The sequence below is a fragment of the Lepus europaeus genome, chromosome 3, assembly GCF_033115175.1.
Source record: "Lepus europaeus isolate LE1 chromosome 3, mLepTim1.pri, whole genome shotgun sequence".
Classification (NCBI taxonomy): domain Eukaryota; kingdom Metazoa; phylum Chordata; class Mammalia; order Lagomorpha; family Leporidae; genus Lepus; species Lepus europaeus.
The window spans coordinates 17,344,369-17,357,732 of record NC_084829.1 but is presented as its reverse complement, the minus strand read 5'-3'; the positions used below and the strand labels follow the sequence as shown (position 1 = coordinate 17,357,732).

The window sequence follows — 13,364 nt, the reverse complement described above, 5'->3', positions numbered from 1 at the left end:
TGAGTGATTTTCCAATAGAGTTGCATGCCATGTATCCAGGGATCAGCAGAAACATCTGGATGGGCTTTGGGTTCAGCCCTATGTAGTTCTCTGGTTTTTTTGCTTTCATTTTTTATTGAATCTCTTAGAAATTCTCTCAGTTTCTTGCTGGTTCAGCTATACCTTTTGTGACCTAATTTTTTTTTTTAGTATGCTGTATTTTTAGGTATTTAGTACAGAATTTCTTAGATTGCCATATTAACCCAAATTGAAGTCCATCCCTTGCTGTCTTTCCCTTGTGAGTTTTTGCAAAAGAGCCCCTCAGTGGGCAGGGATTTATGCCTAGTAAGTTCTGCCCAGACAATTATTGTCACCAAAGAAGCCCGAAAACTTCCATCAAAAGGCTTGTTTGTGTCCAGGTGAGCACCATGTTCAGATGCTGAGCCCTAGTGGACACCAGCAGAGGTCAATTCCAAGTTATCTGAGGTAGACACATGGACGGCTTTTTTGTATTTCAGATTTGGCGCAAGTATGATGCTGACAGCAGTGGCTTCATATCAGCGGCAGAACTTTGCGTACGTGTCCTTGGACCTGTCCCCGGGGGGAATGGGCGGGCTGTTCCTCAGTGGGAGTTTGTTGCATGAGTTTGGTTTCTATGGGCCCAAGAAATGTGGATTTGAATTTGTCACTCTTAAATGAAAATCTATGTCTGTCTCAAAAGGTTCGAAAACTGCAGGTGATATTGCTTTCTGTGGGAAAGTGGCATAACTGAGCAATTCCGAGCCTTTTTCGGGACTGGAACCGTTCTCTGGGTTCCGTGAGCTCCCCGCTGGCAGACAGCCCTCCCATCTTGGGTTTATTGCTTGCTAAAAGCATTGTATGTCCTCGTTGAGATAAGTGAGCCATCCCCTTACAGTAAGGCTTCCAGGCCGTCCGCGGTGTGTGCGCTCGCTTTGTAAACACGATTCTTCTCTTGGTGCCGCAGAACTTCCTCCGGGACCTCTTCCGGCACCACAGAAAGGCCATTTCCGAGGCTAAGCTGGCAGAGTACACAGGCACCATGGTGAGTCGCGGTCGTCTCCCCCGGGTGGGGGAGGGAGGGGGGGAGGGCGCAACTTTCCCACTGCATTCCCATGGCCCCAAACAGTGTCTGGTGCAGGGTAAGTCTGGAGCAATATTTGCAGACTAAACAAATGCGTGGGAAAGCCACAACTCAGGAAACATTGGCTAAGCTTGAGTCGTTTTGACCTCTCCGTCTGTCTCTCTGGGTCAGGTCATGTGTGTTGTGTCTGAGAGAGAAGGCTGTTCACCTGTCCTTGGGGAGCAGGGTTGGGGAAAGTCCAGTCAACACCAGGTGTCCCAGCTGCACCAAGCCTGTGACCTCCGTGTCGGTCAAAGTCACATGGAAACAGGGAGGCTCGTCCTTGACAGACAGGAGCACGTGGGCGGGAGCTGCCTGTCAGCTGCTCAGCCAGTCCTGCCCCTTGGTGCGATGGATTCTCAGAGGCAGTGTCCTGTGTCACCCCTGCCATTTCCTGTGCCACATAGGAGAACTCTCGAGCAGCTGACCCCGGTTACTTCTCCCAGAAAATGGGGGTTGCTGGAAGCTAACCCCTGCGAGGGCAGAGGGAGTGGCTGTGCGTGAACCACTTGATTGACCCGAGCTCTTACTGCAGTGCTAGTTCTGGCTGTCTTCACGTCCCCGTCACGCAGCCCTGTCCCAGTGACCCTGAGATGGTATTGACAGTGGCAGTGTAGGGGGAGTTGCCTTTGGTGAGCTCATCCTGAATGCCATTTGACCTTGACTTGGTGTGTTTCTCCTGGTTCTGGTCAGCAGTGTGTACTGAACTGGATCCGGCTCCTGTCTCTTCATTCCTATGAGACGTTGCGAGTCCCAAGCAAGGAATTTGCTGGTAAAGGCTTCATTACTTGTAGGGTTGTTGCATCTACCACATAAGGAGTTCTCTTTCTAAATGCGGATTTCTTTTCATCTTCATGAAAGGCAGAGGTTGAGGGAAGGGGAGAGGGAGAGGGTGTGGGAGGTGGAAAGTTGTGTTCCATCTGCTGGTTCACTCCCCAGATACCTTAAACAGCCAGAGCCGGGCCAGGCCCAAGCCAGAAGCTCAGGGTTCTGTTCAGGTCGCTTGTGTGGGTGGCAGGGGCCCAAGCACTAGAGCAAAGATGAGGAATATCCTGCTGACAGGCTGTTTAAGGCCCAGAGAATCATTTGGTCTGGTCCTGCCAAGGCAGCCACAGGTGGGACTCAAAGCTCCATAAATCTGGAGCAGACTAATTATAATTTTTAAAAAGACTTTTTATTTATTTGAAAAGCAGAGTTACAGAGGGAGAGAGCTTCCATCCACTGGTTCACTCCCCTAATGGCTGCAACAGCTAGGGCTGTGCCAAGCCAAAGTCAGGAGCCTGGAGCTTCCTCTGGGTCTCCCAGTGGGTACAGGGGCCCAAGCGCTTGGACCATCTTCTGCATTCAGCAGCATGTTAGCTGGGATCTGGACTAGAAGAGGAACACCTGGGTCTAGAACCACTGCCCATATGGGATGCCGGTGTTGGAGGCGACAGCTGAGCCCACTCCACCACAACACTGACCCTAAGGTGGCCAGTTTACATGGCCCTTGGCAGAACAAAGGTCGCCACCCCTGCTAAAGCCATCAACTGCTGCCTCTCGAGATGTATTAGCAGGAAGCTGGATGGGAAGCAGAGTTACCCAGGACCAGAGCTGGCAGGTGTCCCAAGTGGCAGCTTAATCCGCTGCCACACGAGGCCCGATCCGTCGAGTTCCTGAGCAGCTTGCCTTACTGAACCTCGGTGTGAATAGTGAGGGCCACATTTTACTGAGAAGTTGGTAGGTTGCTGTTTCAGTGAACACCAAGAGGATGATCTATTAGGCTTTCAACTGACGCATTATTTCCAGCAACTTCTTGATGGTGTTGGCATTGTGCATGCTATTTTCTATATCTGTTGACGATGGCTTAGAAAGTGCCCTTGACCTTGGCAACTTGTAAACGGCATGGATAGGAGAAAAGCTGGTGCCAAGGAGAGAATCAGAGTCCACGACAGGATCTCAATTCAGGAAAGATTGGGCTTCTTACTGTGTTGGCTTCTTTCCATATCATGCACGACGAGGGTTGAGCTTCTGAGTAGACCTGTGCTCAGGACTAGAGGGAAGTGGGAAAGGCGCCAGAGGCGGGAGGTGGTTTCCCAGCTACAGGAAAGGTCCAGGTTCCTGTGGCCTCAGCACCAGTGGACGCTTGTAGTCTAATGAATGTGTGAGAAAGGAAATTAGACCAAAGCTACCCGGGGGACAGAACAATGAGCAGGTGGTTTTCTAGTTGGGTATACATTAAACATTGCCTTGTGAGAATGTTGGCCCTGGCTGTCAGCTGGACTTGTATCAATTTAATAACCATTAGCTGCACAATGAATATATTTGCATCTAGAAATCCCCAGCACATTCCCATTGTTTCTTCTGGCATAAAGCCCCAACTCTGAGGGGCTTTCCCCCACCTCCAACTAACGATGCTAAACACTACTTCCTGACTTCTTACTGGAGTTTAGTCATTCCCCCTCCCCCTTTCTCTGCCGGGTTCTCGCTAATCCTGCAAGACTGTGACATCATCTTGCCCTAGAAAGTCTTCCATAGCCTTCTTCCTGGGTGAGTCACAGCGCTCACTGCCCGAGCTCTGATGGTGCCTCATGCATGTCACCACCTTACCAGCAGAGCCATTCATTCGTTCATTCATTCTACAGATTTGTATCAAGCTCCTACTATGCCCCAGGCACTATCCTAGGCACTGGGGATTCAGAAGTAAGCAAAGTAGACACAAGAGAGACTCACAATAAACACAATAAATAATAAATTGTATTATAGAGGGTGATGAGTGTTACAGAAGAAACACAAAGCACTAGAACAGGCAGGAGATGGATGTGCCTGGGGGGCAGCGGGGGTTAGGGACTGGGAGAAGGTGTAATTTTCTGTAGGATGGTTGTGGTGGGTTCTTGGCAAGGTGACATGTGACAGGGAGAAGCTGGAGGATACAGCAAGCAAAGGCTCTTAGGGCAGGAGTGCACCTGCAGTTCTTTTAGAACTGTGTGACTGGAGCACAGTGAGCAGGGATGAGACTGAACAGGGCCACACCTTACTGGACGTTATGGACATTTGAGGACTTGGGCTTTAGTCTGAGTGGAGGGGGAGCCAGAGGATTGGATGTCGTGACCTTACCTCTGTGTTGAGAAGAACTTGAAGTGGGCAAGGATGGAATCAGAAAGACATGGTAGGAGGCCAGGGCTGCCATCCAGGAGAGAGAGATAGATAGCAGCTTTGGACAAGGATGGGGTAGAGGAGAGGTGAGAACTAAAGATATTTTCAAGAGGGAACCAACAGCATCTGCTGTTGAACCTCAGGAGCCAAGGATGACAATGACGTTATCTGTTTATGGGTCTTGGACTCCACACACCCGAGATTCCACAAGGGCAATGGCAGCATCTTGCATCCTTGGCCCGGCCCTCACAGGGGGCCTGGCGCACAGAAGGCCACTTAATGCAGATTGTCTGAGCTGAAACGTCAGTGGTCACCCAGTAGCCAGCTGTGACCAAACCATGACAGAATAAGTAGTGTTTGTCCCAAGGACACTACCGCCGTGCTTGTCTGTGTTCCTTTTGACACCGAATCCCTGTATTAAGACCGGCCCATGACCAACCAGACGCCACACGGTCCCTCCTTGTCCTTTTACCCACTGAGCAGTGGCTAAGAATGGGGCTAGCGGATCTCTGAGACGGATCAGAAGATGAAATGCGTTCTGTGAGTTTTTGACCAATCTGTTTAACCTTTTCCCCAGGCTGTAGAAATGGTTTATACTTTCCAGTGACTAGTCAACAACAATTCCCTAGAGAAGAATTTGGGGTAAAATTTATCTCAGGAAGTAGCTTGCAAACTGGAAACAGTATAACATGAAAGGCTGGCTTTATAGGAAGTTCCAGTTCTGCCTGTAGCAGAAACTTCCTGTCCAGCATCCCCCTGCTGGGGAGAGATGGTGGGCTCCATCCTGATTGGCTGATTTTTAGAACTGATCTCAGCTCATGGTTCATTGGCCAGGCCTGCATGGCTAAATGGGACTTTCTGGAGGCTGTTTGTGCCAACAGCTGAGACGGAAGCAGGCTGGGGCAAGACCTCCGTGGCTGTGTCTCCAAGCTGCAGAGTGTGCGGGGCGTGGGTGTAACCCCTACACTGCAAAGGGCTGCTCGGTTCCACGTGGAGTTTTAGGCCCATTTTGTCACTCAGGATCCACCCTGAAGGTTCAGCTTTTCTCAGGGCTTACAAAATTGATTTTGGATCTTTTTTTTAAAAAAAATTTATTTATTTATTTGAAAGAGTGATAGAGGGGGGAGGGAGAGAGAGAGAGAGAGAGAGGCATCTTCCATCTGCTGGTTCACTCCTTAGATGGCCTCAATGGCTAGGGCTGAGCCAGGAACCAGGAGCTTAATCCGGGTCTCCCCTATGGGTGGTAGGAACCCAGGTACCTGGGCCATCTTCTGCTGCTTTCCCAGGAGCATTAGCAGGGAGTTGGGTTGGAAGTGGAGCAGCTGGGACATGAACCAGCACTGATATGGGATGCCAGTGCCTCAGGTAGCAGCTTTACCAGCTGCACCACAACACAAGCCCATGGACTAGTAATTTTTAAGAAGACTTTTATGTTTCTCTAGAGATCTTGGGGCATACTAACTTTTAGGAACTCAACTTTCTACAAAAGATTCTATATCCTGAACTCCAACTAAGTGATAAACCAAGTTTGAAACCACATTATTGCTGCTTTAGTGGCTTTGTATTGTGCGATAGACCTGGTAATGGCAACACTGACTGAAGATTCGGTTTTCAGGTTTATCATCAGATGCTTTATTTAAGAGATATAACCTCCTACATGAGTTCAAATGGACTGGCCTAAGGATTGACACATTTGAAAACTGATTGATGAATGAGTTGTGACAGAACAATCAGAAGAGAAAAGCTAAGATCTATACACGTCTTATCCTGATTCTCAATTAATGTTCTGGACAAAGAAGAAATATCCTATTAACAAAATCCAATTATGACACTGAATCAAGAGGTGCTACCAACAGCAAGTGAGGGAAGGTTAGCTGTGTTAAGTGTAAGCTAATACTTCTGGGAGATACTACACCCATGTACCAAATTAGAGTATAAAAGTTGAACTATTGTAAAAGAAGAAGTAAAATCTGAGACTGTGGCAGACAGAATGAATTATATGTGGTTGAGCTAGTCGCCGTCTTCAAGCCTGTTCTTGTTGTGGGGCGGGCATTATGAGGGGAGTGACCACAATGTAGGGGCCATGATCCATTCAGTGCCGTGACCAGTAGCAAAAACAAAGGTGAGCATCAGCTGCACAGACTTGACCCACTGGCCAGAGAGTGAAGAAGCAGGGACCTGGCTCACATGCCCATCTCTTCGCCTTCTGTGGCTGGGGAGTCACAGATGCAGGGCACAGAAATGAGTGAGGGCAGTTTGCTAATTCATGGGAGGAGTCATCTTGGTTTTTCGGGGCAAGGGGCAGAGCGGTTCTCAGAATCAGGGAACTGCCTTCTTTTTGTCCTTTTATGACCATTTCTGATGGCTGTCATGGTGATTTGTCAGCTGCCACAGGGCTGGTGGCAGTGTTATTTGGCATGGAAGTTAGATTATGATGAGCCCGACTCTTCCAAAGGTTGCTCAAGCAGCCCTGTTGGCCATCTCGAGGGGCAGCTGTTGAGTGCATGGAAGACTCACTGGGAGGTGTAGGAGCAGAAGCTCGCTGTATGTTCGCAGCATTTCCCTAGGTTGCAGCTCTGGCTTTCATAATTCATGCCTGGTTTCTAGCAGCTGCTTTCAGCCCCAGGTCTAGGCATCCACCTCTGCCATCCAGGTCAACGTGAGACAGGTCTGGGCTCCGGCCCGAGGCACCTTCCCTTTCGACGTTCATGCTCACTGTAGGGTCATTGCAGCCAAGCCCAGGGTTCTATTCTATTTTATTTTACTATTTCTTTTTCAAGCTCATGGTTTTCAGCACTGGCTAAGTGCCAACAACCCCCAGTTTATTTCTCTGATGCAGATCACTTCTCTAAAGTTTTGGGGTACACTTGGATGTGGACCTCATGCATCTAAAACTTAACAATTCCAACACTGAAATTCTGACTTTCCCCCACAAACCTTCCCCACTGTGATTGTCCTCATTTTAGTTAATATGCATTCAGCCCTTTTCAGGTTGCTCAAGGCACAGCTCTTAAAATCGTCCTCGTCCCCTCTTTCTCATCTCTCCACATCTACTCAGCAAATCTACTGGCCACATTGAAAATACAGCCTGAATCTGACATTTCTCACCCTGTTCCAAGCCACAAGTATCTCTCACGTGGACTATTGAAAAGACTCCCCCTTATTTCCATTCTTATCTGCTCTGGTCTCTATTAAACAAAGCAGCCAAAATGATCCTGTTATGCTGAGTCTGATCACATCATGTCTCAGCCCAAATCCCTCCATTGGCTTCTGGCTGTCAGGGAAAAATCCAGAGTTCTTACATCACGTGTTCACACCCCAGTAGGTCAACACCTTAGTTTTATTCTCCTGCCAAGGTAACTTAACATGCTCTATGTGCTGCCACGGGTCCTTTACACCTGCCATGTTTCTGCCAAACTATTTTGAATCCCAATTATGCATATGAATTGCATTTATCTCTTTCAGGTCATGAGTCAAAAGCCATCTGCTCACTGAGGCTTTCCATCTCCACCTTGTTTAAAATTTTAATCCTTCAACTCACTGCATCATGAGATACTCAATTCAACATAGCTTATGTATGTTATGTTGTTTATGTAATGTCGTCAGTGTTTAACTTGTTTGTCTTGTTATCTGTCTGCTCCCTCCAGAAAACCAGCTCTGTAGAGATAGAAAGCTTTGCCCAGTACTCAGAAGAGCACTTGGCATATAGACACTCAGCAAGTATTTGTGGAATAAATGCATGGATGAAAAGTGCCGTTCACATGGGAGGGGATCTGTGAAACCCCAAATTCTTAGGACTTTTGGAACCCGGAATCCTCTGGTCTCATTCTCCTGCCTCGCGCTCCCCCACTCCCGGAAGTCCCTCCTCTTTGGTCACTCTGTAGGTAATTTCTTGCCTTTGAATGTTTGAATGCTGCTTTTATTCTCATGTCCACCTCTCCACAGTGCCTCCAGTCTTCTTCCACCCCCTGTTCACATCCTGTTCCCCCTTCAGATCATAGCTAAAGTCCTGTTTGCCTCTCCGACTTCTCCGATGTTTGGACACACACTGTTCTCGGTGTCTTAGGCCTCAGATGGACAGCACCACATCTTATTTGTTGGCTTATTTTACAAATATACTTTGTCTCTAATTACATTGTCAGCTCTTAAAAGCTCATGGCGCTTAGATAGTTTTGGGGTGAATTTATTGCCATGCCTAGCATGTCATGAGACACATAATCATCAATAATTGTTGACTGACCATATGGGAGAGGAGCTCTAACTCCTTCTTGAAATGGTATATGGCAATAATTTCCAGATAAGAATGAAGATCTCTTTTTAAAAGTAAAATATAAAGAACTGCTAAGGAATTATTTCTAAGAATATTATTCAATGAAAAAGTAGTTATGAAATAGCATGCAGAATTTTTGGTCTTACTTGTCTAAGAAAAAAACAATGAAGACTTTGTGTGTGTGTATCTGAAGATATGAGAAAAAACCAGACTCAACCTGCTGCACTGTCACTGAGCAGCAGTCAACACAGACGACTCCTGTGACTGCAGGAGGTATGGAGCCTTCTCCCCACCAGCAGGTGAGCAGCAACTTCTGCAGGGGACAGTTATATGCCCAGCTAGGTGTCCTCCGGTTCATTTCTGATGCTGGCTACATGGAGACAGTGTCAGATCCCACAAATTGAGGGCTCAGTTCCCAGGACTGCCACCACCCTCTCCCTTCAGAGGCCAGTCCCAAAGCCCAGGTGGCTTGGCCCTGGCTTCTGAGCCATAGATTGGGGTTCCCACAGCACCCTCCGTAGGCTTGAGTAATTTGCAGGAAACACCATGTTTCCCAGCTTATGACAAAGGGTATTTTAAAGGATCCTGTACAGATATCAGCCTGGTGAGGAAAGGCACGGGGTCCCGAGCTCAGGCATCCACCCCCATGGCGCTGGGATGGGCTACCCTCCCCTTATGTGGATGTGCTCTTGTTTGTCTTCCTGACAGACCCCATGTGTCCACTCTCCAGTCCTGTTGGGGTTTTTATGTAAGCCTCCTTATGTAGACATGATCAGTTAAACCATTAGCCATTGGCAACCACCTTGTTCTTTACCTTCACACCCTCCGTGAAGATGGGAGTGGGCTGGTTCCCCTGGCAACCACCCCACCCACTCCTGCTGCCTGTGAATATCAAGGGATTTTTCCAAAAATCATGTCATTGACATAAGTGCAGGTGCGTTTGAAAGGGATTGTTGTAGGTGACAAAAGACCTGCTTTCAGCTTCGTTTCTCTGAATCTGATCCCCAGCTGCTTCAGTAGCCAAAAACAAATTGCCAAAAAATTATCAAAAGATACTCATTTTTTTTAAAAAAAATAAGATTTACTTATGCATTTATTTGCAAGGCAGAGTGGTAGAGAGGAGAAGACAAAGGCACACACATAAACATACATACACCCCCCTACCACCATCATCACATTCACAAAAAAAGGGAGAGGGAAAGGGACAGGGAGGGAGGAAAGGAAGGAGGGGGGAGAGAGAGAAAAGAGAGAGAGAGAGAGAATGAATGAATGAATGAGAACTCTTTCATCCACTCGTTCACTTCCCAAATGTCCTCATAAGCCAGGCCTAGGCCATGCCAAAGCCAGGAGCCAGGAACTCCATCCTGATTCCTGCATGGATGGCAAGAGTCCAAGTATGTGGGCCATCTTCCACTGCCTTCCCAGGCACATTAACAGGAAGTTGGATAGGAAGTGGAGTAGCTGGGACTTGAACCAGCTCTCCCATATGGGATGCTGGTATCACAAGCTACAGCATAACCTGCTGTGCCACAACACTGGTCCCTCAAAAGGTATTCTTAACACACTAGTCAATTAGGAAATAACAAGGGGTACAGGAGCTGTAAGCCAGGAATTAATGACAACCAAATATATATATATAATATCATATGTATATATGATATATATATAATATCACACTTCCCATGCTTGCAAAGCTCCTGGAAGACAGTGCAGGACTGTGTGAACTGTGCTGGGCCCAGAACAGCAAGAGGGGGGCTTGCACGTTGAGCTCTTCGGTGCTGAACAGCTTGCATGTTTTAGGTGTACATGATGCTACTGGCAGAACTAGACAGGCTCTGTGAAAAGGTTAATACAGGCTTCCTTCAGGGCAGACTATGATTCACCTAGGCCCAGGAGATACAAGTCCAACAACTGGTAATGAGTCTTGGGAAGTGTTCCAAAGTGCTCAAGTTCTATTCAGAACTTGTGTATTCCATGATAATACATATTCATTTATCATTACACAACGAGCACACATTGGCTTGGTGCAAAAAAAAAGGGGGGGGTTGTTTTAGGTAAATGGAATGAATTTCTCAGAGTAGAGCTTCTTTTAGAATGTGGTTGCTACAGACATCTTCAGAGATGCCTCCGAAATCCTGATTCATTCAAGGAGTAGAGAAGACCATACAGATAAAGAGCCAAGGATTGTACAGTGTTGCACCAGCTGGGTAGGATGAAGCAGATGCGGCCTGTACATCACCCTTGTCAAATCGACTGGATGGATAACGGCTCTGTCCTGAGGTGCCTCGGACGGGTCTCAGGTGTTTCTCTTGGATGCCTTTGCAGGCTTTTCAGACACAATCTGTCCTCACTACCCGTCAGTGTAAGTAAAATGCTGGGTAACTGTCCAAGGCATCTTTTGCCTCAGAGGGGGGAGTTACTGTCACCCACAGAATTTTAAGGAGTTGGTTGGTAGGACATCAAGGTTCATTTCTGGGAGCCTTTATAACACTTTTCCTATAGTCTGTATTCAAAACTGTGGCCTGAGCCTGAGTAAAATCTCAATTAGTGATGGAGATGAGAGTAGTGGTTAAGGGGCCTTCACAGCCCTCAACAATCACCCTGGAGGACAGAATCTGCCCCACCCCCCACCCCATTAACCACCACAGCCCTCCCTCCAGGAGGGAGCCAATGCCAAGAGGAAGGAAAACATCCAAGCCTATATTTATTTTACCTCAACAAAGGTTTATTTTAAATTTTATACAATTTATTTGAGTGGCAGAGAGACAGTGATAGAGACAGAGGTCTCCCATATAGGTTTTACTCCCCAAATGCCTACAATGTGTGGGGGCTGCGCCAAGTGGAAGCCAGGAGCCAGGAACTCAATCCAGGTCTCCCATGTGGGTGGCAGGAGCCCAACCACCTGAGCCATCACCTGCTTCCTTCTAGGGTGCACATTAGCAGGGAGCTGGAGTGGAGAATGGGGTCGGAACTCAGAACCACTCGCCTGGCCGGTGCCGTGGCTCAATAGGCTAATCCTCCACCTGCAGCACTGGCATCCCAGGGTCTAGTCCCGGTTGGGGTGCCGGATTTTGTCCCAGTTGCTCCTCTTCCAGTCCAGCTCTCTGCTGTGGCCCGGGAAGGCAGTGGAGGATGGCCCAGGTGCTTGGGCCCTGCACCCGCATGGGAGACCAGGAGAAGCACCTGGCTCCTGGCTTCGGATCAGCACAGTGCGCTGGCCGCAGCAGCCATTGCGGGGTGAACCAACAGAAAAGGAAGACCTTTCTCTCTGTCTCTCTCTCTCTCTCACTGTCCACTCTGCCTGTTAAAAAAAAAAAAAAAAAGAACCACACGCCTGATATGGAATGTGGGTATTTGAAGCAGCATCTTAATGGCGACACCAAACGTCACCCCTCTCCCCCCACACATACTTACTAATTGCCTGCTGTGCTAAGTATTCTTCCTGGTACTTAAGGCTACGTCACAGAACAGCTCATAGAACTTGTAGTCTAACACTTATTACTAAAAGGGAGAAAAGTATAATTTCTTTTTTAACATTCTAAGTTCTGAGCTAGGACCGATTCCTGTTAGCAGAAGGCAGGTTAACAAGAGAAAAACACAACTGAGTTTACTTTCTGTGCAGGTACGTCATGTGGGATAGCCGTCCTTTTTCTTGGGGAGGTAATTCTCAACTTAGTGGCTAAAGAGCCTCATTTAAATCATATTTTAACAAAGAGCAATACATCCTCAGAGTGACAAGACAAGGGTGCCATGAGTTGCAGGAGGTTTCCGGCTTCTGGAAGCCTCCGGGAAAGCGATAATGGCTCCTTCCGGTTTGTCTGGTGTCTGCTGGCAACATCTGTGTGCTGACAGCAGCTCCTGCGCTGAGGGAGGATTTATGGCTGTGGCTTCAGGCAGGGACGTGGGGAAGATGTGGCTCCCTGTCCTCCCATTCAGCTCGCAGGGAAAGGCAGAGAGACTTCCTCCTTTTTTTGCCCCCTAAAGACCTAAGTCGGAAGTTTCTTAGGGTCAGTGGAATAGTCTAGACTCAAGCATTGCCTCCCGAGTTTGCCATCAGGGATAGGCAGAGTCCTGAGGCCAGAGCTCTGCCCCAGCGTCACATGCTCTTTAGGTACTGGAGACAAGGTAGTCTGAAGTGGCCTAAGTAGCCGTTGTCTGTAATCCTGCTTAACAGTGCTCTTACATGAACTCTGAGACCTGCTTCAGCCACATCACCCACATCCTGGCTGTTACCCTGGGCAAGTCAGTGGCACCACCCTGTGCCTCTGTCCTCAGCTGCCCAGTCGGGGAATAAGGGTCCTGGGGGTGGTACACCTGACATATACCCACTCCTGGTCCATGGTCCATTTGGCAGACACTAGGTAGGGCTGGCATTTTAGTAATAAGCAATTAGGAGAGGGCAGAGGGGTCGAGTCGGGTTGTCTGGTGTGCTGTGACAGCAGGGAGGTCTACACTGGTCACACTAGCTGCAGGTGCTGCCTCCTGGCTTTCTCTGTAGCTGTTGGGAGTTGTCTCCTTGGCCTTCTTGATCTTGGCTGTCCCAATAAATGCTTTGGAAGCTTCTTCATCGTGTGGCTCGGCTAAGATGTGTTCAAAACTCTCTCTAGGTTTGATCAGTTGTTTTTGAGCCTGACAAAACCATATTCCCAGGCAGCTCTGGAGAGGCCAGATAAGCCAGACAGAAGAGACCCAGGCTTCCCACTGGATCCACACAGCCACTGCTGAGTCCACACAGTAAATGTGGCACCCTGGCGTCCCGGTGACATTCACCCTGAGGTCTCAGAGGGACACAGAGTATGTGCACCAAGTGGGGGGCACTGGTGGTGAGCAAGCAGCCAA

At 48.3% G+C, this 13,364-nt stretch overlaps 1 protein-coding gene across 1 annotated transcript in view; it reads left to right on the top strand.

Annotated features, from left to right (window-relative positions):
• SCGN (secretagogin, EF-hand calcium binding protein) overlaps positions 1–13,364 on the top strand; it is a 54,393-nt gene that overhangs the window by 15,221 nt on the left and 25,808 nt on the right. Inside the window, exons 5-6 of the mRNA XM_062187358.1 lie at positions 498–554; positions 965–1,042. Coding sequence (XP_062043342.1) covers positions 498–554; positions 965–1,042 — 135 coding nt within the window. The remainder of the gene's footprint in view (positions 1–497; positions 555–964; positions 1,043–13,364) is intronic.